Here is a 24156-nt window from a genome sequence, read left to right on the forward strand (position 1 = left end):
AAAACATTCTGACTGACACACAAGAACTTTTTTTTCTGTTTTTTATTCTTAAAGGGCTACACCATCAAATTTAGAATTGTACTTCCATAAAATTGGTGGACTAGTTCCTAATGTGGATCAAGCACCAAAAACACTGCATCCTACATTTCCCATAATGCAACTTAAGCATCTTTCATTAGACCCTTCCTGCCTCCCCAAATGCCCACCCACCCTGTTTACATGAGCTGAGTAGTATCCAGCTCCTCATGATGAGTAAACTGAACTTCCTGTGTAAAATCAGTGCAGTGCCCCTTTAAAGTTACACACACGCTGTTTCATTAGAGAAACCTGCCTTGCTCAGGAGCAGCTCAACAGCATGTGAAAGGAGGAAGACGTCGATTGCATGGTTTGAAAACAGCTGCATGACCCATTATGGCCACAGACGTCTCTCCACCTCCTCCCTCTGCTCGCACATTCTCACTTCACTCTGTGCATTTTTTCTATAAAAGAGGTGAAGAGGACGAAGAGTAATCAAACCGGTTTGTCCCAGTTGCATGCCTCATCCGTTGCACTGTGCTTCTGTCTCATGATTATAATAGCTGTCTTCCTCCTCTTTGGTCTCCCTTTCAAGCGAGTGACCAACATCAGGCTTACAGTGTCAGCTTACTACTTTTCCGTTGTCAGCTTACACCTCAAGAAAGAAGGCACCAGGTTAGAGGCCCAGGTTCATGAAATCTGTTCCTGCTGCAGCTCATGTATGTGTGTTTACTCTGGGGTGTGTGTGTTTGTTTATGATAGCAGTCTGGAGACTTGTACAGATGATGATCCCAGATGTGGTGGAATAGCATTGGGGATATTTTTGACACCTGAGGCACCTGCAGTCACATGTTTCACTGGGTCCCTGGTGACTTCTACTGTTTTGACTGAAGGAAAGAGAAAACAGTTTTTTCCAAAACAAACCCATTCTCAGGTTGTGTGTCTTTATCCTTTAAAACTCAGTCATTCAAACTGTCTTTTCTCCTTTCTCAGCAATAGCCATATCCGTCAGAAAATTGGTTGTTGTTAAACACTTACGGTCTTTATCAGATCAGATTTACTTCCAGTGTAGGCGCTAAGGGTGTGACTTGGTGAGTGAAAACTTTAGTGAAAGATTGTTTGATTTTCCAGCATTTACTGTGAACTGAACCTTTTACTAGAACAGTTTAATGAGGAAAATGATGCGCTTTGCCTCTGACTATTCAGGAACATTTTATTACAATGGCTAATGTTTCCCGTTCAAATGAGAAAAATAAATAAATTGAGCTACCTGTTGAGATGAAACCCTGCTGTGTCACTCGGGTACATCAGACCTCTTTAACAAACCTTCAAATAAAGTTTCAGTTAGCCTGTGTCCTAATGTAATAATAAGGAAGTTAGTGCGCCTTTTGTTTAACAGAAGGGAAACAGCGAGAGCCTCATTATCACGTTAATGCCCGGGTAGGGCGGTGATTGGGACATGAATAATGTATCTCAGTGGGAGGAGACGGTTTCGGGGCTGAGTGTAGTCAGTTGGTGTGCGTCACGTTGTGAATTGAAGACCAAGGACATGGTCTGAATGGCTGTCTTTACTGTCACTGGAGGAAGTTTTCAGGCACCGAACACCAGGTAAAACCAACTTCATCACTTCTTGTTTGTAGCTGATAAAACATGGAGCAGATGTTGTTGATTTTTTTTTTTTTGTCCTGTTAGAAATAAGTTGCTCAGGCTTATTTGAGTTTTATAACCTGCTGTGTTGACGTGGGATGTTAGAAATCACATTTTCAGATTCCGCCTACTCTACTACTGCTGATTTGAAGTATAAATCTAATGTGCCATATACTTCAGTCATGTAGTTCACGCAAACCCTGTGTTTGGGACTGTTTGTGATACTATTTGGAACACAGTGTGTGATGTGCTAATGGATTTTTTTCTATTGAAAACTATATGTTGTTTCTAAGTTCTGTTTCTAAATCTATGTTTATAAGCATGTTGTTAATTATTGAAAGCATATGGAAAATGTTATCATTCCAATATCATTCATAAAGGGTTTGTAGGGTAATGGATGGCTTTATTTCAGTTTAATAAACTATGTAATGCTTTGTAGATCGGTTATTGACATTTCTCCTGCTCTGTGCTGACTCAGCAGCCTGCAGCGCAGTGTTTATGCTCAAACACAGGTAGAAAGGACAGGGCTAATTTCTGTGTGTAGGCCACCGTGCGCTACACATCGCACAGGTTGTGAGGGTTCAAATTCATACGGGCCAATAGCCCCACTGAGATTCAGCGTGTTCACAGCTCTGTCCTGCGGCTTGGTCGGTTAATCTCACCAGTCTCAGCATGCTGGAGGAATGAAGGTATCTGCCACAGGCTATTAACGACCCGCTGCTATTGGTCCGATGGTGCCACGGCGCATTTTCATCGCTTGAAGTTCTTAGACCTGTACCTGTTACAGGTTTAACGCCAACTTTCAAAAAAAAAAAAAAAAAAAAAAAAAAAAATCTCAGTGCGTGATTTTCTTCAGTGATAACACGCAGCTCAGGTTGAGGCAGTCGTGTCAACCACCGTGTTCACAGGAGGCGGGGTGGGCATCCCCACGAGTTGACTGCGCTGCTCCCTCTGCGGTTATTTACCTGCACTGATGTGTGCAAACACACGGTGCACTGTTGTCCTCTCCGGCTGTAATGCAGGTCAGTCTCCTCTCGCATCGCCTCGCAGTCTGTATCTGCTGGAGTGCTTTTTAAAACAGAGGGGACCAAAGTCGCAGGAAAGGAGACTGGCGTCAGCTATGCAAACTGGGCTCAAATCTCAGCCTGGCGCAAGCAACGAGAGGTGACAGAGCACAGCCGGGTTCCCAGGGTTCTTTTGACCCACACCTGACCCCCACTTCTTTCTTTTTTTTGTACCCTTTTGAACAAGCATTAATGGATATTGATCAGATCCGGATTTACTGTGTGACTAGTAATCCAGAGACCCCTGATGGGATTCTCCAGATGGTCCTGCCCTAACTCCTAAATCAAGGATTTCATTCTGATAAAGTAGTTTTTTTTTTCTTCTTCTACTTGATCACAAAGTACACGCTCCCAGTGACATTCTGCATTTACAGTGAGTCTAACATGACTCCACTGACTGATATTTGCATATTCTTTGCATCTTCTCATTATTTTAAGGATCATTTCTCAAATTTGCTATTAAATAAATATTTTATTAAACTGAGTCATCAGCCTGCTGTATTCCTCCTGATTCCTATTATTCATGCAAACTTTTGAAAGCTGCTCTTCCTTGAATAACTGCTGCGGCCCCTGTTGGTCTTCCTGATATGCAAATCCCCAGTTCAGGACAGTATCTTCTCCCCCAGAGGGACACACAGTTTGACGTAGATGTATCTCATTAATCAGCAGATCAGCGAGATACCCACCACACACTTTTTCCTCCTCTCTTAATGAGCCGTTGTATTTTTTTTTTTGGAAACAAGTGGGCGAACATCTGCTTGCCACCGCCGCTGCTGCACTGCTTCCCGGGTGTTTTTGTTTTCACGTTTTACAGATGGGTCAGTAATTGTATTTGTCATGTTGTGTTATCATAACATGGAGCCTGGCTGCTGCTGTCAGCGGTTGATTTATGGCCTCTGGCCTCTGTGAATCTCTTAGATCCTCCCCTAGCATTTGCTCAACAGGGCTTTAAATGTTTCCTGTTGTTAGATGAAAGCTACAGCGACGTCTCGCTAAGGCCAGCTCTGCTTTCCCTCACTGGTCTGGCCTTGTGGTGAATGACACAAATCATTTTCCATCAGCAAAGGCCTGTCAGATGGCATATGTTGAGAAATTTCTTGATGAAGTGTTGAGCATGTCAGTATTCGAACCATCGACTCCTTTATGTGCCTCTGTTAGTAGCAATGCAGCCCGTCCAATGGAAAATACAACAGGAACATATTATCTCATGAGAGAAGGCTCACAATATGATCATTGTCTTGGTTTCCTTTTGTCTGTATGGCCGAGTGTGGCAGGCTGCATATCAGAAAATCAGTCGTATTTGAAGCTCTTGATTCTCTCAATATCTTTAACCTACACTGGCTGGATGCAGTATTTGTATAAATCAGTTAAAATAAAGCGACTGAACACTGTACACAAGCAGGATGTAGGTTCGGCCGCTAACCCCCATGAGATGCATTGATCCCGGACCTTGCGCTATTACACCCACACACAGTAACTAAAATTCAGATTCTGATTATGTGAAATTACACAGAGGACAGGGAGTGTGTGTTTGGTAAAGACAGAGAGTGCAATAATTCTCTGTAATCTTTGAGAGTTCTGACAATAGACAAAGCTGAGACAGTCAATTGTGACATAACAAGTGGATCACCAAAAGGGGTTAGTGTTCAGGAAAGAAGGGTTTTACAGCGTCCACATGTAGAAAACATTATCCTCATCACGATTTTCTTGCTGTTTTTCTGAATAATTATACATGAGATTATTTTTCTTATCAGATGATTAATGCTTTGTTTATAAAATGGCATCACAGTTTCCCAGACCTCAAGTTGTATGTCCTCAAATTGCCTGAAAATATTAAATTAACTCACAGAAAAGCAGTAAATCCTCACATCTGAGAAGATGATTTAAACGATTGATTATATAATGTGTAGTTGATTGATTTACTGTTAACTGACTAACTGATGAATCAACTAATCTTTTCAGCCATGTGTAGATATTTTAAGTGCTCCTGTCTCTGTTAGTTGGAATCTGTGAAGCAATTAAATAGTGAATCTTGTGAGCTGACATTATGGAATGTCAACAAAGTTCAGTCCCTGCTTTTCTTGGCTGTTATTAGAGTTTATCACTTCTGCTTCAGCTCCCAACTTCCATCCACTGACTCTCTCCTCTCTTCCATCAGAACAAGGCATGGCTGGGAAGCCTTTCCGGGCCACCTACATCTGGAGCAGCATCATCTCCAATCTCCACACTCACGTGGAAGTCAAGCGGCGGCGACACAACCTCAAGTCCTACCATGACTGCTTCCTGGGCTCCGAGGCTGTGGATGTGGTGCTGGCGCACATCACCCTGAACCGTTTCTTTGGCGATGAGGCAGTGCCTCGCTACAAGGCCGTCCGACTCTGTCAGGCCCTGATGGACTCGAGGGTGTTTGAGCCGGTGGGCATTAAAGTATTTGGCAAGGAAAAGAAGCGGGCAACGTTTGAGGACAGTAGTTGCAGTCTGTACAGGTTCCTGAGCCCGACGACAACCACCTCCTCATCGTCACTGACCGACGCCAAGTCTCTCTCCACTAGTACCATTGAGAGCGGCTATGATTCACCGAGCATGAACAGGAACAAGAACAGCTACAGTCCGTCACGTGAAAGGTGCAGACTCATGTCACAACATCTTCAGATCTCATTTTTGATTTGCTTTGTTCCCCTTTCTCCCGATAGCCAGAGCTAATCCCAAATCCAGTATGGCTTTAGACTGGGTGCCTCTGAAGACTACTGAGGCACATGAGACTCTTAAACTCCCATCATGTAGTCATGTCTTGATACTATTCATTTCCAGTAACCCCTTAATTACCAGTGTCACAATTTGAAGCTTCAAGCCAAAAACACCAACTTCAACTGCAAAATCAAAAAGTAATATTTTAAAAAGATGTAACAGACAGAAACCTTGGGGAGAATTAAATTAGAAATAATGCCTTCTTGTCCTTCAATATGAAGCTACCACCAGCAGGTGGCTAGTTTAGCTCAGCACAAAGACTTGAAGGCACCTCTGAAGCTCACTAATTAGCATGTTTTTTTTTTGTTAGCAATACTGAAACTTAATTATGAGGACGACTATGTGTTCTACAGGTGGTTATGTGCCGGAGTAATTCTTAGCCACACCACAACACATATCGTATTTACACTGGAATTTTTATCCATGTTTTTCTGTGCTAAGCTAAACTAACTGGCTGCTGGCTGTAACTTCATGTTTACCATTCAGACATGACAATAGTATTGAACATCTCATCCCATCCAACTCTCAGCAAGACAGCAAATAATTGTATTTCCCTATTCCTTTAAACTCAGACAATTTCTCCTTTACTTTTAGGCTTTCATTAAATTTTAAGGAGGTTGTCTAGCACGTAGTGAGGACAGGGCGCTATGTTTTACTAATGAGGCGCTAACACATGGCCTTAGCACTTTGTGTTTGCTCCCTTTTGATCTGATGTTGTTGTGAGAGTGTGACAGCTCCAGACCAGACCAGACCAGACCAGAGAACAAGTCTGATGTCCCTAACGGGGAGATCAAAGACCCAGAGGAGCCATCATGTGCTCAAATAGTTTAATTTAGGCTTTTGTCATTTGCAGCATGGGCTAAGTCAAGTCTTCATGGGAATAATGCAATATAAACAGAAAAATAAAATGTCACATGTCCTATTTAGTGTTAGAAATTGAGCATTTATTTTGTCACTTTGATATGAAATGACTGTAATCAAAACAGCAGCAAATGGTGACTGAATCACAGGCACTAGAAAACATTTGCAGCTTGATGCCACATTTGTTCCTGGAATAAGTCTGTTTCTTTTTTCAATCATTTCCACTGATTGCTGTTATTATGTGACTCTCCAGACAAGAGGTGCTGAGCAACTCCACCCACTCTCCTGTAAAAACAGACAAATCACTGGAGGACGTGCTGGGAAACCTCAACCTGAGCTCGACCATCACCCCTCAGATGATCAACCTCGGCCTCTCACAAGAGCGTAAGCTGCCCTCCATCTGATGAGATGGGATAATGATGTAAAACAGGACAGGCTCCATGTTTACTCAGTTTACACTTTGTGGCTGTATGTCTGCGTACCTGTGACCTCTCTGACGTCTAACTCTTTTGTTTCCACAGTTGTGGATGAGGTGTGGCACCAGCAGGCGGTATTCAGGCTGTTGCAGCTGATAGAGCTCCCCCTGCTGGAGAACTTGTTGGAGGCCAAGGGCACATCTCGGGCTCCCCTGCATGGCATGGACAGTGACCCGGACCTGTTGTATACGTCAAGCTACCTAGACCGAGAGGTCCTCAAGGCCTTCAGTGAAGCACAGTGAGTCCTCAAAAGCTTTCACAGTTTTACTGTCTTTTATACAAAATCATTTTCTTTTTCAAATCTTAATCTCCTGTGATCTGTCAGTCCTAATCCAGTGTTTCTTAAAAAGACAAACCGCTAATGAAATCATGAATGGAATATGTATGTAGGACTTTGGACATCTGTTTGTGTTTATAGATTTTACATACAAAACACATGATCAGTATATAAAATGTTAAGCTACCTAATAATCTAATAAAATAATAATGTAAAACTGACATGGACCATGCTGCATACTTTTTTGAAGTTTTGAATCTTAAAGTACACTTTGTTGCTAATACTTCTATTCAAGTACTTAAATGAAATTTTGAAAGCAGGACTTTTACTTGACATGGAGTAGTTTTATAGTGTGGTGTTGCTACCACTGCCTGAGTAAATAATCGCGATGAAGTGCTTCTTTTTCTGCTTGTTAGTGATATACGTGAATAAAAAATAATTCAAGCCTGGTTTTAACTTAGATGTGTTTTCCCCTGAAAATCTGTGCTACATTACTGGAAGCAAGTTGAGTTCTCTCTAAATCCCCCGAGGATCAAGAGCTTATCTGACCTTCCTTGTATCTCTTCATCTCTCAGTCACTTGACTTTGCTCAATCAGTTGACCGTGTTTAAAATCAGCGTGCTTCCCTCTCCCTCAGGGCTGATGAATGGATGTCAGGGGCAGTGGACTGTTTGGAGTTTCTGCCCGATGAACTAGTGGTCGAGGTCAGTCGAGGTTTGGCTGGCTGCGCAGATGACCTGCCCCAGTGTAAGAGGCTGCTCTACGAGGCCCTGGCTCAGCATTACGGACACGCACAACAGCCGCCGCTGCTCAACAACCACGTCTTCGACATACACTCTGGCATCTCAGAGTTACTCGGTAAGATGAGGAGCTATCAGATTCCCTGTGGTATCCTGTTGTTCTCAGGGGAGTTTCATGGAGGTCTCATGTACGTTTTCACATATGTCGCTGCCTGTGGCTATTTTTCTCAGGTTTAGCGTTTTCAGCCTTGTATTTTCTGTGGTCTGTTCTCAGTGAATGGCAAGCAAGAGCAAGCTCTGGAGGCTCTGCAGCTGAGTCTGAAGCTGCAGAACTCTCGCAGCAGGGAGGAGCTCCGCAGACTCCTGAGATTCATGGCCACTGCAGCCAAACCACAGGAGGTCAAACTGCACAAAGAGGTGAGCGCTTTGTGTGCACCTTTTGCATGTCTGTGCATGTGTATGTTAGATCTTGTTGTTAACTCTAATGATTCTAATTCTCTCTTGTCAGATTGAGAACAGAATGGCAGTGAAAAGGTCGTTCTCAAGTGCCATCGTCTACAGCAGAAGACTTCCCAAAGGAAAAGTGGACTTGATGGTTCTGTTCATGATGGATAACCACTGCGATCTTTTCAAAGTGAGTGTTCCTAATTTGACTCCTCTTCCCCGGTGTGTGTACGTGCGCAATCAACGTCTCTGCAAGAGACCTTAGTCACAGGGCTGATAAAAACACTGTGCACAGGCTGCAACCCATCAGACACTGTGTATTACTTGAAAGAGAATTCATAAATCAAATGTGTCTGACTGTAAGACCACAGACAGCCACAGTCAAAGTCTAATAAGAATTCTACTCATAATTTCATTCATATTCATTTTGAATTGTTAAATCAAAGTAAATAGAGCTTTAACTTCTTTTTCCTTTTTGCACTCTTTTCCACCAGATTCCCGTTTCATTGCACAAGATGGTCAGCGACAGAATAATGAACATTGTGAAAGGGAAAGATCCAGATATGATAACAGGTTTGCACACTTTTTTTTCTTTTTTATCTCAGTTGTTATTTGAGTGACCAAAGAACACTTTGGTAGAAACTCCCCTTCCCTATAAACGAGGATGAACCTTTCCTACACTCAACATCTGTTTCTCCGTCTCTGGCTTTACTGCAGGATCAACATACTGCACAAGACTGAGCGCAAAGGCCTATTCAGAAAACGCACAAAAAACCACTAAAGAGGAACTCTGGTCCTTACTCCGCGCAGTCCACGAGAACCCTAAACTCTCCATCAAAGAGAAGAGGCGGCTGCTGGGACAGTTTTACAAAGGCCATCCAGAGATTTTTGTTCAGTACTTTGGAAACAGACTATCCAGTATCAACATGTTGTTACAGTAATATTTATTAGTTAAAGAAACCATGTATTATAATGTAAAAAGATGTAGATCTAAGAACAAAAGCTGGTGTAATGATGTGTGATGTGGTAAGTGGATTTTATTTGCCTGTGTGTAAATAGTTTGAACTACTGAAAAAGAATGTGAATTGTAATTGTAAAGACTCTTGATAAGCTGCGATATTTAAGGACGTATTTACATGTCTTTATTTTATTTTATTTTTTTTAGCTATGTTCATTGGTGCAGGACACTAACATGAAATGTCCTTGTCAGTTATATGTGAGACTGTTACTTTTCCGGAATGGCAAAATGAATCACGTGTTCTTGAAAGTAAAAAAAAAAAAGAAAAGCATTCTGTGTCTGCAGCCAGTGAAGACAGGTCTGCATACGGCTTCTCAATGGATGTATTCTCTGTGCTTGTGCAATAGGAACAGTGTTAGCAATAAAAAAAATGTGTTCATGTGTAATGTCCGGTCTGAGGAGCCACCAAACGGAAATTTGAACATGGACATTTTAAAGTCTAATGATGTGCTGTAGTAAACAGTCAGAGGCATTCATGAGAATCAGCCCTCCGGGGTTTTGTGTTTGTTGCTACAAATCAGCAAAACAGATGTTTGTAAGTTTTTTTTTGTTTTTGACTGAAAACCTTAGCTGTGTTTTAGCGGCATTTTCAAGGTTCTGTTTCAAATAAGGTTTTTTGTACTGCGTCTAATCAGCTGAGGAAATTGCTTCCACATTTTCCAGGTGACAGAAGCATTCCTGCACTAACTTTAAACCACACACAACTTGTTTGTATCTTAATAAAGCTCAGCTGGAATTGTCTAACATTCATATAAGTAGACTGCTCCTCTTCATTGTGGACACAAAATGTGTATACTCTTGATTAAAAGAGAACAAAATACATCTGGAATGTTCTACAAAACACAAATTCTATTTAATTTTGTGTCAGTTTTGAGACATATTTTGCAGAGCTTTATACCAGTTCCTACTGAACCATAAGACAAGCTTTTCTGTCAAATACAGTTACATATAGTCTCCTCCCTGTGTCTCTGTGAGTGGTGTCTATGGCTGTTTGAAGTTGCTGTTCTCAAATAGCTAATTAACCTGTCATATACACACACACTAGTTTTGGAAATGACGTTGAGCGTTAATGTTTCTCATATTATGTCATTGTTTACCATAATAATTTCCAGCCAAAACACATATGCTGTCATCATAGCATCTCAAGAGTTTCAGTTTAAAATGCAAACAGTAGCTTATCAATTCAAACAAGGAAATAAGAGGTACTTTCCTTTGTTGATGCTAGAAAACAAAATGCGAAGGAACCAATGAGAAATGACTTTCCTGAATTGGTCCTTTTGGTAGGGAGCTCCACTAAAACACTTTACAGGAAGTAAATTATTATATAATGGTTATATTTCAAAAGCTATTGAACACCAACTCCCACAAAGTAAAGCCATAATATTCTTTTTTACAATCTGTAGTTTTAGTTTCAAAGAGCAACTTTCCAGATAGTGCAGATTTCAAAGCAGAATTCAGACTTGACTGTGTGTGACTAGACTTGTGTGCTGTGTAAACTGTTTCATGCCACGATGTCACCTGTGAATAGGCTCAGAGGTGAGATATGCTGCCACATACTCAGAACAATGGCTGTGCTGGGCAAATAATGATGTAATTGGTAGGATGTGAAAAGGAGCAGCTGGCTGGTATCAAAAAATGTGCATCGCATAATTCAAATGTTTTAATGTCACACCTAAAGAACTGCTTGAATACAATTATTACAATCAGTTATTGATTAAATATTATTCAATATTATATAATTTTGAGATTGATTTCACAGCTACAGTAAATACTAAAGGCTGTTGAAGGTTTTCAAAATAATTCTGCTTAAAGCTTTAATGTAAGATTTTGGGATCCTGATGTCTTCCTAAGAGGGAATTTGAAAAGATGACTGAACCTGTCAGATCGACAACTAAGTGGTATATACTGCCCCTTAGTGGCAATGTCCTCATTTACAAAGAAAAGAATAAAGCATGAACTATCAGTTAAGTCAATTTAAAAAAAAAAAAAACAACAAATCCAATTCAATTGTTTTCCACTTTTATTGAAAGGAACTGTATTTCCTCCAGTTATCTAAAAAAAAACAAAAGCTTTATTCCACTTTGCCATCACCAGAAGATCACAAGGCCAAAACTGAGCTGTGTGCCAAAATCAATTGTTGAATTAAAAAATTTTTTACAGTATAATGGTCAGTCTTTAAAAATAAAAACTGTTAACAAAACAAAAGCCACAAGACTCAGGTGTACATACTGTATGTCTGTCTGTGTGAGTGTGTGTATATGTATGCTTGTCTTCTGTACAAAGATCAACGGATGAATAATCTGTGAGACACACTCAAAAATATGGACATGTACGTTTACCCCCGTATGACAACCTATTCAGATTACATTCTTGTCACGGTGTGTTTCCGTTAGTTTATCGAATCCTCTTCTGTTGCCGTGCACGGTAGATGTCGTGTATGGGCGGAGCCACCGCTCCTTTGTCGTCCTCCTCGTCCGAGTCTGCATTAGGCCTCTTGAGTGACTTGGTAACAGTGTGGTTCTCCATGGATCCATTGCCTTCCCCTCCTGCATCAGGCTGTCTGCCAGTGATCAGCTCTACAGCAGCATCAACAGCTAGAGAGATCCAAAATACATCAGTAACTTGCCAATCAGGTGGCAGAACAACATTTTAACACAAGTTTAGTTTGGACCAGCGCTGGGCCAATCCATACGTGACTAACCAACCATCTGATGGAAATTTTCCATCATCAGAGCCACGTTGCTAGTGCGGCTAAAAACAGACATGGTCTGGATTTGTCTAAAGTGCTGACAAAAGCGACTTACTCTCAGGAAGTGTGCATCTCCTAAAAGTTTCCATGAGCTCATCCACTTGAACAAAGGGACCCTGCAATAAGACACAATCACAGATTCTGAGTCCCAGCCCGAAAAAAAAAAAAAAAAAACCCTGCTGCTTTCATCTTTTGTTCACTGACAGTATACATGAGCTTGATAGTGTTAAGCTGCTGCTACTCACAGTGAAGCACGTAGGCGGAGGGAGCAGCTTCATTAGAACAACAGCAGCTGGGGGGACTGGGAAAACTCCACCAGGGACAGGGTGTAAACCTGGAGCTGTGGGGAGAAACACAAGAAGCTGCATCAAAGGCAAATCCTTTTATCCTTTTTTAAGTCAATGTAGAAGAGAGAGCAGTGGAAAACTTCAACACGTGTTCAGTCCTGTGTGATGAGCAGGAGTCTTAAACACAGAGTTTCACTGATACGTCCTGACATTTACTGAATTTGAAGGAGGAGCTCAGGCAGATCAGGGCGGGCTACGTACGGGCAAGGTGACGTGGCTGGAAGGGGATCATCTGATTGGTGTCAGGTTTGGGGTACTCAGGTTTACGGTCAGCTTCATCCTTCAGTGCAGGCACAGAGGGCGCCACCACAGTCTCTGGGAGCAGTGCTGCCAGTTTGGCACGAGACACATCCTACAAACACACAGTAGAAAAACATTTCATGTTGATAGAGATGCTTGATCTGTTTAACTGCTTTGGCCACAAGAGATGGCATTTTACGTCCTCCATATATGGGAATATACACACCTTGTATCCAAGGGCCTTGAGTTCACTAGTAGAGCAGGGATACAGGTCCATGAACTTGTACCTGTCTACAAGCAGAGCTGTTTCTTTGCCCTCATACTCGTCCTTGAAGGCGGTGAAACGCCTGCGCTCTACTTTCAGAATACTAGCCAGGTCTCCTATGTTGCTCTCAAAGGCCAGGAACCGAGCCCAGATCTCGCTGAGGAGCGAAAGAAGAATCAAAGTTAACAAACATCGTTGAGAGATATCCATTTTTAAGTTGCAGACATACACGCACTGAACTTCATTAATACTTGACATTACCCTGACTTTTCTGGTGACAAGCTTCCTGAGGTGAGGACCCGTTCAAACAGAACCCTGGTATTGTTATCCTCTGGAGAGAGGAGAGAAAAAACAGGGTTACACGTTCATTTTCCATTAACACGACTCATTCACTAACAGCTGATACCAAAACAAAACTGCTCTCTGAGTATGTATGAATTTTATTACACGTAGCCTACCATTAAGGTGTGAGAGGTAATCAATGTATGCCAGTATGTACTCTGGAATGTCGCCATATTTCTTCAAACCAAGCTCAAAAATCTTGAAGGCCACTGATTTATCCTGTTAGGAAAGATGAAGAGAGTTTGCAAAAAAGATACTTATAGATTTATTTGAGTAACACCATACATGCACTAAAGATGTGACTATATGTGTCCTCACCTTGCTGCAGTAGTATTCCATCAGTGCTGCAGTCACGTAAACATGGTGACGTGTGCGTGGATCCTCCCTGGCCTTTTTGAAGATGGTGCGGCCCGACTTGATGCCCTCTGCCCTCCTGGCAAACTTCATGTACTGGATGTAGACCAGCGTGGGGTCGATGTCTTCAATGGCCAACAATTTATTATAGATGCTGTGGACCTTCTCGTACTTCATGCGACTCTGTGAGAGCAGAATAAGAAATACGCTGGTAAGACCCTGTGTCTCTTAACGTTACGGCAACAACTGAATAAGTAAGCACAGACTCACTTCCTCATAGTCAGCGAATGAGAAGTACAGAAGCATGTTCTTCTTCAGAAGAGTCCCGATGGCACGTTCATAGATGTTGGCTGCCTCGTCACTAAACAGCTTGGAATTATTCATATCCTGAGAGAGGGGAAAAAAAAGCATTTAAAAGCGCTATAGAACTGTTTTGTGTCCTTGTCAGTTTCACATACGCTGAGTCTGAAAGGGTTCATCTCTTACCCCTTTCTCTGCCAGAAGTTTGCTGGACTGCTCCAGGTACTGTGCTGCCTCATACCATATGTCGGGATGGTGGCCCAGGACCAGCAGGCACTGCTCATAGGCGAACATCACTGCAACACAGAACACAACATCTCATGACAACATCTGACCTTCATAAAATACTACACCATGAGTGAGGGGAAAAGTGAAAACATGCGCCCTCTAGTGGCTACTGTACGCAACTCCACTGAATAATGTTCATAATGTGCATACCAGCATAATTACTGGAACCACAGGGATATAAAGCAAGGATTTACAAATTCTAACACATCACAACATGTCCTGACCACAAATAGTCACCTCTCTTTGTGATGAGGGTCTGGTCTTCCGTGCGCAGTGGGTTGCTTTTTTCCCACTGGATGTACTTCTTCCACATTTCCACTTGCTGGGCTTCCTGAGGGGAGTTCTGTGGAGGTACTGAGGGTGCATTCCTGTCCAGCCCCTTCATCACAGTCTCATATTCCTGAATTACATTATGCATATTAGTTTGCAAAGAAAAACTTTGTTTTCAATATATAGCACGAGGACTCAAAACAAGTCTGTGCATATTTGTGACATGTGGGTGGAAAAACTCACTTTAGCAACTCTCCTGGCATTCATGTAGTCTCTGCTTCGATCCTCAATCATCTTTTTGGCCAAGTGCACGTTGATCCCCTGGTTATGAAATAAAGAAGTCAGTCCAGTACTCCCACTCCTTACTCCCTAGTGCTCTCACATTTTAACAGCTAAAGCTCCATATGTGCAAACACATGTAGTTAGGGAAGATAAAGACTAGAGGCCTTGGTGGATCTCTCACCTCTTCATATTTGCTATAATCTCTCCAGAGCTGCTCAATGTTGATCATGGGGTTCACGCAGCCTCTCTGGTACACCCTCCGTACTGCAGTGATTCGCTGGTTCTCTGCGTATGAGCCCACAGCCTCACTAATTAAACCAAAAAAACAAAAATGTCAACATTTCAAAGGTGGCTAAAACAGCTTATCAAGTCTCACAATATTACAGGGTAAATACTTACACTCCTTTAAGGAAGTTGATGTAGTCCACCCAAATCTGTGAGAGGACAGACAAGCTGTTAGATGACAGTAGACGACAGAAACTCATACACACGTGTGAATAAATAGTTCAGATATGTGTACCTGATAAGACATTATTTCCATTCCAATTTTATCCAGGGCAAAGTCATATGCCTGAGCCATCTTCTCTCTGAGGGCAGGAAAATAGGTGTATTAAGTAAAATGTGTATTTTACAGTATGACAATATGTCAACATACTTCGGTTGAACCTTTATATGTAGCATGTTCTCTTACTTGTAGCTAGGTAGCTTCCCTTTGGTCTCTCGAACATATGAGAGGTAGCATTTCCACAGGTCGATGTGCAACACTTTCATTAGGCATCTCTGAAACAACTATAGGGGCAAGAATATGGAAGGATAAAAATAAGTGGAGTATGAGTGTAGTAGAAACGCAAACACTCATTTTATGTATTCTGTATATATTCTATGAGACAACCACCCATCCTCAGTGTTAAATAGGTTTGTTTAAATAATCCCATGCTCAAACTAGCCTGCTGAACATTAGTGGGAGGATTAACAACAGCACTGAGGAAAACCCAAAATGTGTGTGTGTGTATGTGATTTCTTTTTTCCTTCTTTTTTTTTTTTTTTACTCTGGCCCATGTGCCAGACTTGGTGTTGGAAAGGGTGGGGGCTTCCAGCTTTACTAAACAGGCCTCAGATGTGTCCCACATTTCAGTGAGTTCCTCCAAACTGAAATTAATGGACCACAGTCTGAAGTTTGTTTGAGGGATACAAATGTCTTGATGCATTGAATTGACAGACAAAAAGTGAACAAAGTGGACATTTTAGGCAGAATTTATTAACAGTGTGGAAACCCAGTGAGAGAGAACAAGAGGCTGGCTTGTGTTTGTTCCAGTGCCATCAGTTGAATACAGTAATGCACATTTATATTAAAATCACAGTTGTATATAAAAGCAGTTACCAACAAAGAGATGAAACACAAAACATTTTTTAATCCTAACATTAAAGCAGTGGTAGCAGTAGCAACTACAGCAGGTGCAAAACCATAGATGTTTTAACATCAGTGTGCATTAAATCAACTCGCACTTCAGAGTCCCTACATTCATTTTCAAAATGACATTTTCTCCAAACATGAGCACTTCCTGTGTTGTATGGCTGTCAACATGTGAGGCTTTCACTTTCTGAATGCTGGGATTTAAGCTCTGAATATATGATCTCAGCTATCAACAACTAGACTAAATTCTATGCCTTTAAGACTAATTTTCAGGTTCCGTGTTATGCAGTGATGACTTTAATGTTCATTATAATAGTGTGTGTGCATATTCTAGTAGAAATCACAAAAATCATGACATCACAAAACAGCTAGAAACAGTAAGACGAGCCTTCCCAGATATAAGAATAACACTAGTCAGCTTTGTGAGTGTGATGGACACTTACCTTTTCTACCTTGTCATAGTTTTTAGCCTTGATCTGCAAATAAGAGTGTAAATGCAAAGTTAATTCAAATGTCACCTCTACGTTTAAGGCTTACAGGAAACATGCATTCATGCAAATGTGACCACTCACAAACACACACACACACACACACACACACACACACACACACGCCCACAATCAACTAAGTGAAATTCACACAAGAATGACAAATTACTTTTAAAAAGGGGGTTTATTTTCTTTGTAGATTGCGCCACATGACCCAGAAAAACACCAGTAACCATGTGTTACAAAAAAAAAATCCCAGTAAAAGGATCAGAATGCAGAATTTGAATAGTAACTTCAAGAAAAATACTAAAAATGTGCTCCGAATCTGAGGAAAACTGTATCTGATGCTTAAATCACTTCCTTTCACTGCCTCAGGTCAGCGTGTTCCCTTGGTAAACAATGGTTCAGGAATGTATTGCATATGGCCTCAGTCTCACAGCATCCTGCAGTTCATACAGGACGGGCTGTCGTTTCTGTGGTATCAGCGCCCCAGGCCTATGTTTGGGTATACTGATAGCAACCCACTCTGTTTACGTCAGTGTGCTCTACAAAGTAAAAAAGAGCAACATTAAACTTGCCCGGTAGAGACAAACACTAATTGTTTACATGGTATGGAAGTATTCCTGAGGCACTGAGGAAGTACAATGCACAGCTGTAAGCCATTTTTTGTTTATTTTTTTAGAGCAGGGGTGGGGGGTGGGGGTTGTTTGGTGGCCTATTGGTTGAGATGCATTCCATATACTGTAGCTGTAATGTCCCTGGTTGATTATCTCACTCCCTCCCTTCACATCTTGTCATCACTCAACTGTCCACTTGTTAAAAGCCTAAAAAATAACACAAAAAACTTACATTCATCTGTATCTACATTGGTAGGTACAAAAGTCACACAACATCCCATATGAAAATGCTCCACATAATAATTCAAGATGATCATATTAGTAATTTATGCAATTTAAGTACAATGCAGTGGAATTAAAAAAAAATCAGTGTTGCACGCATTTCAGAAAAATGGCCAACAACACAGGGAGAGAGGCATCTACACTGGACCCAAACAATGGTGCATAGTCTAGGAAATCATTTCTTAAAACTAGATGTGATGCAGTTTACAGTGCCTTCAGGGTACCATTCCTAAAAAAAGACTGACCTACATTACTTGCTCATTCTAGGCACTGCAACAGCACATCTGACACATTAAGCTTTCACCTTCATTAAAAAAAGGAGACCAAGCCAACAGTGAACCTCTGATAATTAGTGGAAGACATCATGTTTGCAGCTTGAGAAATGCATCTTCTGATAAATAAGATTATTTTTAGAAATCAATAAAAATCAATCAATATGCCTGCAAATATTACATAATGCCTCAGATATCCAATCTGAAACCAGAAGTATTAGTTGTTACTTCATACATTTTAAAGTTTCTTCTCATCAAACTTTTAAATATTCAAGACTGCAAGACTAAATGCAAGAGTTTATAAGCATTCCAACATGTTGCATATTTAGTCAGGTTACTTATGAACTCTGTGATAGAATCACAAGTAAGCCTCCAGAATCTGTTAAATCTGAGCCTTTACAAAATCTGATGCAAATCTTTCTGATAGTTTTCAAATGTATTTATGTGCTACGCTGAAATGGGGGCAGCTACATCTAAGGCATATTGGAATATGTTTAAATGAGCCAAGTGAAATGGTTACAAAACTATCAACATGCTCCTTCTGGAGGGCTACATGTGTACATGTCTATTGGCTGCTATAAGTGGGAGTCTTTAGATTACATAACACACTGATAAAGCAAACATTCTACTCAAGATGCCTTCCATAAGCACACTAAGAACTTGCTTTTAAGATGCCCTTAAACACACTATTAATTAATTTTAATATAAGAAATGTGCATATAAACCTAAGAATTATATAACCATCTTTTGAGAGTGAATTTTGATTAGGGCTGTAAGGGGCAGAAACAGATCAGCAAAATGTTATTTTCCAATAGGAAAATAAATGATGACATCTTCACAATTTATGAAAGACAATTAAACTTAACATTTCTCTAGCCAACTCAATTTCTACAAAATGAAGTGGAAACCACCATACAGAATTCAAATTATGATGAACTTCACGTAGGACACTGGTGTCCAGTTTAGTTTTCTTAGGTCCTCTAACCTATAATGCAACAGTACCGACTATATCCTACACTGGAGCTAACAAGTGTGCTCTAATTCTACAATCAAACTGTCAGGACTGCTTTTATGCAATTTGCAGAAGGAAGTACAATGTTACAAAGACAACAAATATGAGCCACATTTCCTTTTCTTTTTGAGAAGTGAGACTCTAAGAGGATATGAGTCCCTCAAAATAAAACTCATTTTGTGATGCTGTAACCCTACAACAAAAGCAGAGGAATTTATTAAAAATGACAATAAGTATCCTTAAACAGTCTCAAAGACTGACAAGACTGTGGACGTTGGCCTCAATTTACTCTAAGACCATGCTATGGGGCCAAGACATAAAGCAGCAATTAACTCCAGCATTGTGTCAGTCAACATGTGCTGGCAATCCTAACTCAAGGGCACACTTTCTCACACCCCAGTGGGCATTTCAGTGTATGCAGTATGTGAAATAATCCTGACTGAGCTGAACACTGTAAAAGTGGGCTTGGAAAAGGTCCAAACAATGAAAAAGACTTGGTTTGATTTGCCTAGAGCGCAACTTTTGCAAATGAGGCCTGTGCGAAATCTCAGGAGAACAAAACTTTCACACAATAATACAAGGATAGACTACACTCTTTAGTTAAACTGCTTTGTATTCTGACATCCCCTCTAACCCCAAAAACTGCAGAATATGAAGAATTTTGCATAAATGGGTTAAGTAAGGCCAGGAGGATTTTCATCTTGGTAACTCTATAGTTCTACTTCTGACATGTAGTTCTAATAAAGGCAAAAAATAAGAGCTCCCCCACATACTTACCAGATAAGAGAGGTGCCTTTATGCTATGACTTACAAATGAAGTGTTAACTATTAAAATATCCTACTGACACAGGCTTTGAATACTTCTGAGAAGTTCACTATTTGAACTGAGTCTGAATCTTCAGCAGCAATATATATTTAGAAACAGGCACAGCTTCGTGCCAGTTCAAATAACCAGTGTGTCATTTCACAACTGAAACACTAATCTCTATGCAAATAGACTGTACTAATTTCTTTGGTTGTGTTTCCAAATAAATTGTGGTTTGAAATTTAGTGGGGAGAAGTGAGAGGCTAAGAACAAAAGCAAAATAATAATAATAATAAATAACAAATGGGTGAAAAAATCTGTTTCAAACGAGCTAAAATAAAATCTAAATATTAAAGAAATATTCACTTTTTTTAACTTCAAGGGATATGGCTATTTGAGGTATGATAAGCTTGGGGTCAGAATCAACCTCACTGGCCTTCACTGGTCTGTGGACTCTGGTCTCTCACAAGTTGTTTTTTTTTTCTATCCACTTCCCCCTTAAGTATTACCAGCAGCATATCCAAGTATGTATGTTTGGTGGGAAGTTACATTAACTGAAACAACTTGTTAATTAAAACCTAAATACATTAACCTACTTAACAATGCCAAACATGCCTTATTACGTTTTTTTCCATGTGTGTTGAATGTATTCCCTCTTGCCCAGAATGTTAATGTTTAAGCTCCCTGTGGTTTGCAACTCACTCCAACAATAGTCTGCTGACATCTGTCTACTAAAGATCCGCAGGTCAGTTTAAATTTAACCATACCCACCCAATAATAATCATAATCATAATCATAGGCCAGTGTGCCCTTTCAATTTAGACTTTCTAACCTATTTAAATGTCTTTTAAATGATCCTGATTACAAATATTATTCCTCGTTTAGGTGGACACTATCCTATAGAGCTGGGTCACCTACAACAAATTATCTGCCCTCTAGACAAATACAGCCTCAATGATGTTTGAATGTTTCAGTCTGCTCTGTGTGAACTTCCTCTCTCTGATATCCTGCATATTCCTATGATCCACAAATCACCCTTTACTAATAGCTATTTTAACCATGCTGCTTTTTTAAAATGTTGCTTACTCTCAACTTTGTTAGAGAGGGCAAAATGTTAGTAGCTAGGAGAGCTTCACCCAGGGGAGCAACCCCACAACAACAAACCACAACCAGAACAACCTCAACTTACAGCCAGGTTCAATTCACAGAATAGAGGTAGTCATTTTCTAGACCTACACACTGGACTTTTATCTAGATGCTCAATTCTAATGCCTGGTAACACTGTGAAACCCTGTGCGAGCAATGTGTTTAACACCAATTGCAGTGATCCTCTGTAGAGGTGGAGGGCATCATAAAATGCACTTCATCGGGTTAGCAAAGATGATCATGTGCAAGGGAAAATGAATCATCCTATCAGTAACTTACTGCATAACAACAAAGCCAGTGGGTGGTGTCAAGGTAAATGGGTCACTGGTCATACATTCAGGAGGAGTGGGGAGGGATGTCTCAAGGAAAGAATGGGCCACACAATCAAAATATTTGTTTATATAATTACCCGAAAGAAATGACACAGGAGGCAATAAATTGACACGACAAGTGAATAAAAGGCTAATGCACTCCAATACCATTAAAATAGTTTTAATACTGTTGCAGACCAAACATGCAACAAATGCACTTTTAACCCCATTTAAATATGGCGCAGAGATTTTTTTTTTTTTTTAATCCTGGGAACATAAGAAGAATTATCTGAAAAAGAAATGGTTAGAGCTAATTTCCCCTTTGTTTGTGTTTAAAGGCACAATTCTTTAGGAGTCGAGCAAGACCCTGACAGATTAAGAGTTGTGTCCAGAATTTTTGTAAGATATTCTCACATGGAAACATGCTTTCCCTTGTCCATTGATAATGAACTTGTGATAAAAACACAACATTTTAGCGTTGATAACTGCAACCAAAGTTGCCAGGTCTAGTGATTCAAAACAAGAATTGTGACTTTAAACTTCAATGAACTAAGAGACATTTTTGTTTGTGTGAAAATCACATTGTTGATCATGTTAGAATAATTCCCAGCCATGCACACTAAAGAAAAGAAAAAGTATTAACCTCAGCTTCAATGAATAGTTTCCAGAATCTGCCAGAACTTGGGAACTGTGTGACAAGTCGCTCATATGTCTTCCTTGCTTTGTCTATGGGTTGGTTCTAAGGAAGGAGAATGCATTTACATTCAATGTGATATTTAACAAATGAAGATGCAATTGTGTGGGAGAAAGATGTAGTGTGTTGTATTTTAATAGTCTATAACTCCTGCCCCACTACACCCCCCCACCCACGTTTGCTTAACCCCAGGAATGCAACTCTGTGTCACTAAACCTGTGCTTCTCGAATCAGAATGCTCCATGCGTCAAGGTCATATGGGTTTTCTTCCAACTTCTTCTCTGCCTTCTTCACCTTCTCTGGAATATACTCTGCTGCCGCCTGCAAAAACACAAAAGCACAAAAGCACAAGACAAAGGGGTTATGCTGCTGAACAGACTGTGATGGCTGTGTTGTTGTGACGACACTAGGGGCACCACGGGGTTACAGTATGGGTATTGACCAAGTATTGATTAATGGGGCAATTAATTATTGGCTACGCCCCTTAAGTATGTAAAATATAAGAAACTCCAGGCATGTTGTTGCTTAACGGGTTCATCAATCGTTAAACAAGCTAGCTAGGTCTATTTTGCTATCACCGTGGAGAAGCATTCAACACAGTGAAAACTACTAGAAACAGCAGTGCTTAATGAGCAGTAACTGTACGTTAATGTCAAATGAACATGCATACGATGTTAAGTAATATCAACACGTTAACGCTGAAGAACTAAAAGTAACGACAATGCTACAACTAGCCAGTCAATATGGCGCACGACAAGCTAAACTTGGAGCTTTACGACAAACCAACAAAAATCACCGTCTGCGTAACTGTGCAAAACTAGCTATTACTGACACATAAAAGACATGATACAATCCATATAATGCTGCAGAGTTTACTGGCTAAGATTACCCAAATATAAAATTACATCAAATGTAGGGTGCGTTTCTGTAGGGGTTAGCTTGCCCCTCAGCAGAACTGCATGTAACTACCTGGTCGGCTGTTCCCTCGGTGGACATGACTGGAAGAGTGATCTAGGATAGAAATGTTATATCAATTGAATAAACGCTAAAATAATAACACGATGGCAATCTTTTAAAGCGACTAAGTAATCGGCATAGCTTCAAATGGGTCGATCACGTTGCCTTAAGCAACTAGCTGCTCAGTGGCTGGCCGATACCTCTCAAAATGGCGTGAAATCTGTGTTCCGCTCCGCCAACGGCAAAAACAATAACACTTCCGGCGCCAATCTTTCAAAATAAAGCATTAATATCCACCAACCTAATCTAACTAAAACACCCTATGATTTGTAACAAGACTGCGAAACCATATGTTGCAATCAGGTCTCAGTATCTATTTATTGATTATTAAAATTAAAATTAATAATTATTTAAAATAAGAGGGCCCTCAAATTTATTGATGCACGCTACAGTGGTGACCTTTTAAAACTAAAGTGTCCAGTGCTGCAGCGAACAACTTTATTGTCAATTAATAACTTTGTAGATTTATTGTTTGTCCTCAAAAAACGTCACAAGTTCCCAGAGTCTAAGGTAACATCTTCAGTATGTCTTGTTTTGTCCGACCTACAGCCCAAACCCCAAAGATATCCAAGTTTATTATCAGAGAGGAGTACGAAAACCAATATTCACATTTGGGACTCTTGATTTTTTTTAATCAGTGTATGCTTGAAAAATGCACTGACATACTAATCTTGATTAATCAATTAATCAACTGATTGTTGTCCTCTGTATGACACATCGCTGGTGTGTGTTGATAATACTATCAAATGCTAGATGGGGATATTAGTCTGTGTGTAGTCTGCTAGTATGTATATCACTTCTCTGCCTTCAGTTTGTCCTATCCTACTCCTAAAAGCTAAGGATGTGAATTATGACCGAAAAATAAAATAAAATGTTTCACGGCAGTGTGAACATGTTTTTGCATAGCGACCATGTGTGTTCAGGTGATTGGAATTATTGCTAACCAAGTAATTTTGGCCTGTAGGTGGCTTCTCGTATAGTGATCATTATAAAGCTACAAATAGACATACTTTTACGACCTTAACATCGTTTTCAGATTTAGGCTGCGGCCCATTGGTTACTTTGAAAGTACTGCTATGCATGCTATTGTTATCGTAAATCAAATCACAAAATTTCTGTCAGCAACAACACGACAAAAGCTCCTTTTGTACTGCACAATGCTGGTCGCCATGTTGACCAACAGGGGGAGACAAATGATAGCCACGGCGAGCGCGCGCTTGTAAGTATCTGGCCAACAACCCGAAACAGACCAGAGCAAAAGACCACAGAGCAGTTATCTAATCACAAGTGAATAAGTCTCCTTCTTTCTCTCATGTAAAGCTATTAGGAAACTCAAGTATACATGATGAGTTTACAGCATGCAGTAGTCCA

At 40.5% G+C, this 24156-nt stretch overlaps 2 protein-coding genes across 4 annotated transcripts; one reads left to right on the forward strand and one right to left on the reverse strand.

Moving 5' to 3' along the window:
* The first annotated feature begins 558 nt into the window (after window positions 1-558).
* On the forward strand, window positions 559-10246 carry depdc7a (DEP domain containing 7, paralog a). Of its 3 annotated transcripts, none has more exons than XM_051077771.1 (9): window positions 559-690; window positions 4885-5350; window positions 6589-6719; window positions 6857-7049; window positions 7726-7946; window positions 8103-8245; window positions 8337-8462; window positions 8767-8845; window positions 8990-10246. In XM_051077771.1, the coding sequence occupies exons 2-9, from the start codon at window positions 4893-4895 to the stop codon at window positions 9211-9213; spliced, it is 1575 nt and encodes a 524-aa protein (XP_050933728.1). In that variant the 5' UTR covers window positions 559-690; window positions 4885-4892; the 3' UTR covers window positions 9214-10246. The 3 variants fall into 3 exon arrangements, with proteins under 3 accessions (XP_050933728.1, XP_050933726.1, XP_018523370.1); XM_051077769.1 differs by having other exon boundaries at window positions 599-734; XM_018667854.2 differs by lacking the exon at window positions 559-690 and adding an exon at window positions 1264-1623.
* A 1046-nt stretch (window positions 10247-11292) lies between these two features.
* cstf3 (cleavage stimulation factor, 3' pre-RNA, subunit 3) lies at window positions 11293-22953 on the reverse strand. The gene is made up of 20 exons (XM_018668024.2): window positions 22738-22953; window positions 21985-22089; window positions 21718-21813; window positions 16585-16617; window positions 15419-15516; window positions 15248-15314; window positions 15127-15161; window positions 14909-15035; window positions 14689-14766; window positions 14413-14575; window positions 14074-14183; window positions 13858-13974; window positions 13552-13770; window positions 13350-13452; window positions 13153-13222; window positions 12853-13048; window positions 12588-12738; window positions 12285-12379; window positions 12095-12155; window positions 11293-11884 (listed from the first exon to the last, which is right to left on the reverse strand). Exons 1-20 carry the CDS (start codon window positions 22762-22764, stop codon window positions 11685-11687), a joined length of 2151 nt encoding a protein of 716 aa, XP_018523540.1. The 5' UTR covers window positions 22765-22953; the 3' UTR covers window positions 11293-11684.
* Between the last annotated feature and the right edge of the window lie 1203 nt (window positions 22954-24156).

Source organism: Lates calcarifer, linkage group LG2 (assembly GCF_001640805.2).
Source record: "Lates calcarifer isolate ASB-BC8 linkage group LG2, TLL_Latcal_v3, whole genome shotgun sequence".
Taxonomy (NCBI): Eukaryota; Metazoa; Chordata; class Actinopteri; family Centropomidae; genus Lates; species Lates calcarifer.

What these genes read in the sequence shown, in the direction of transcription:
- depdc7a (XM_051077771.1), top strand. Translation starts at nt 4,893, where the DNA reads ATGGCTGGGAAGCCTTTCCGGGCCACCTACATCTGGAGCAGCATCATC. An exon ending in TACAGTCCGTCACGTGAAAG is followed by an intron (nt 5,351 to 6,588) that starts GTGCAGACTCAT and finishes GTGACTCTCCAG; the next exon opens with ACAAGAGGTGCTGAGCAACT. An exon ending in AAGGCCTTCAGTGAAGCACA is followed by an intron (nt 7,050 to 7,725) that starts GTGAGTCCTCAA and finishes CCTCTCCCTCAG; the next exon opens with GGCTGATGAATGGATGTCAG.
- cstf3 (XM_018668024.2), bottom strand. Translation starts at nt 22,764, where the DNA reads ATGTCCACCGAGGGAACAGCCGACCAG. An exon ending in TTCTGATTCGAGAAGCACAG is followed by an intron (nt 21,814 to 21,984) that starts GTTTAGTGACAC and finishes CTCCTTCCTTAG; the next exon opens with AACCAACCCATAGACAAAGC. An exon ending in TCAAGGCCCTTGGATACAAG is followed by an intron (nt 12,739 to 12,852) that starts GTGTGTATATTC and finishes GTGTGTTTGTAG; the next exon opens with GATGTGTCTCGTGCCAAACT.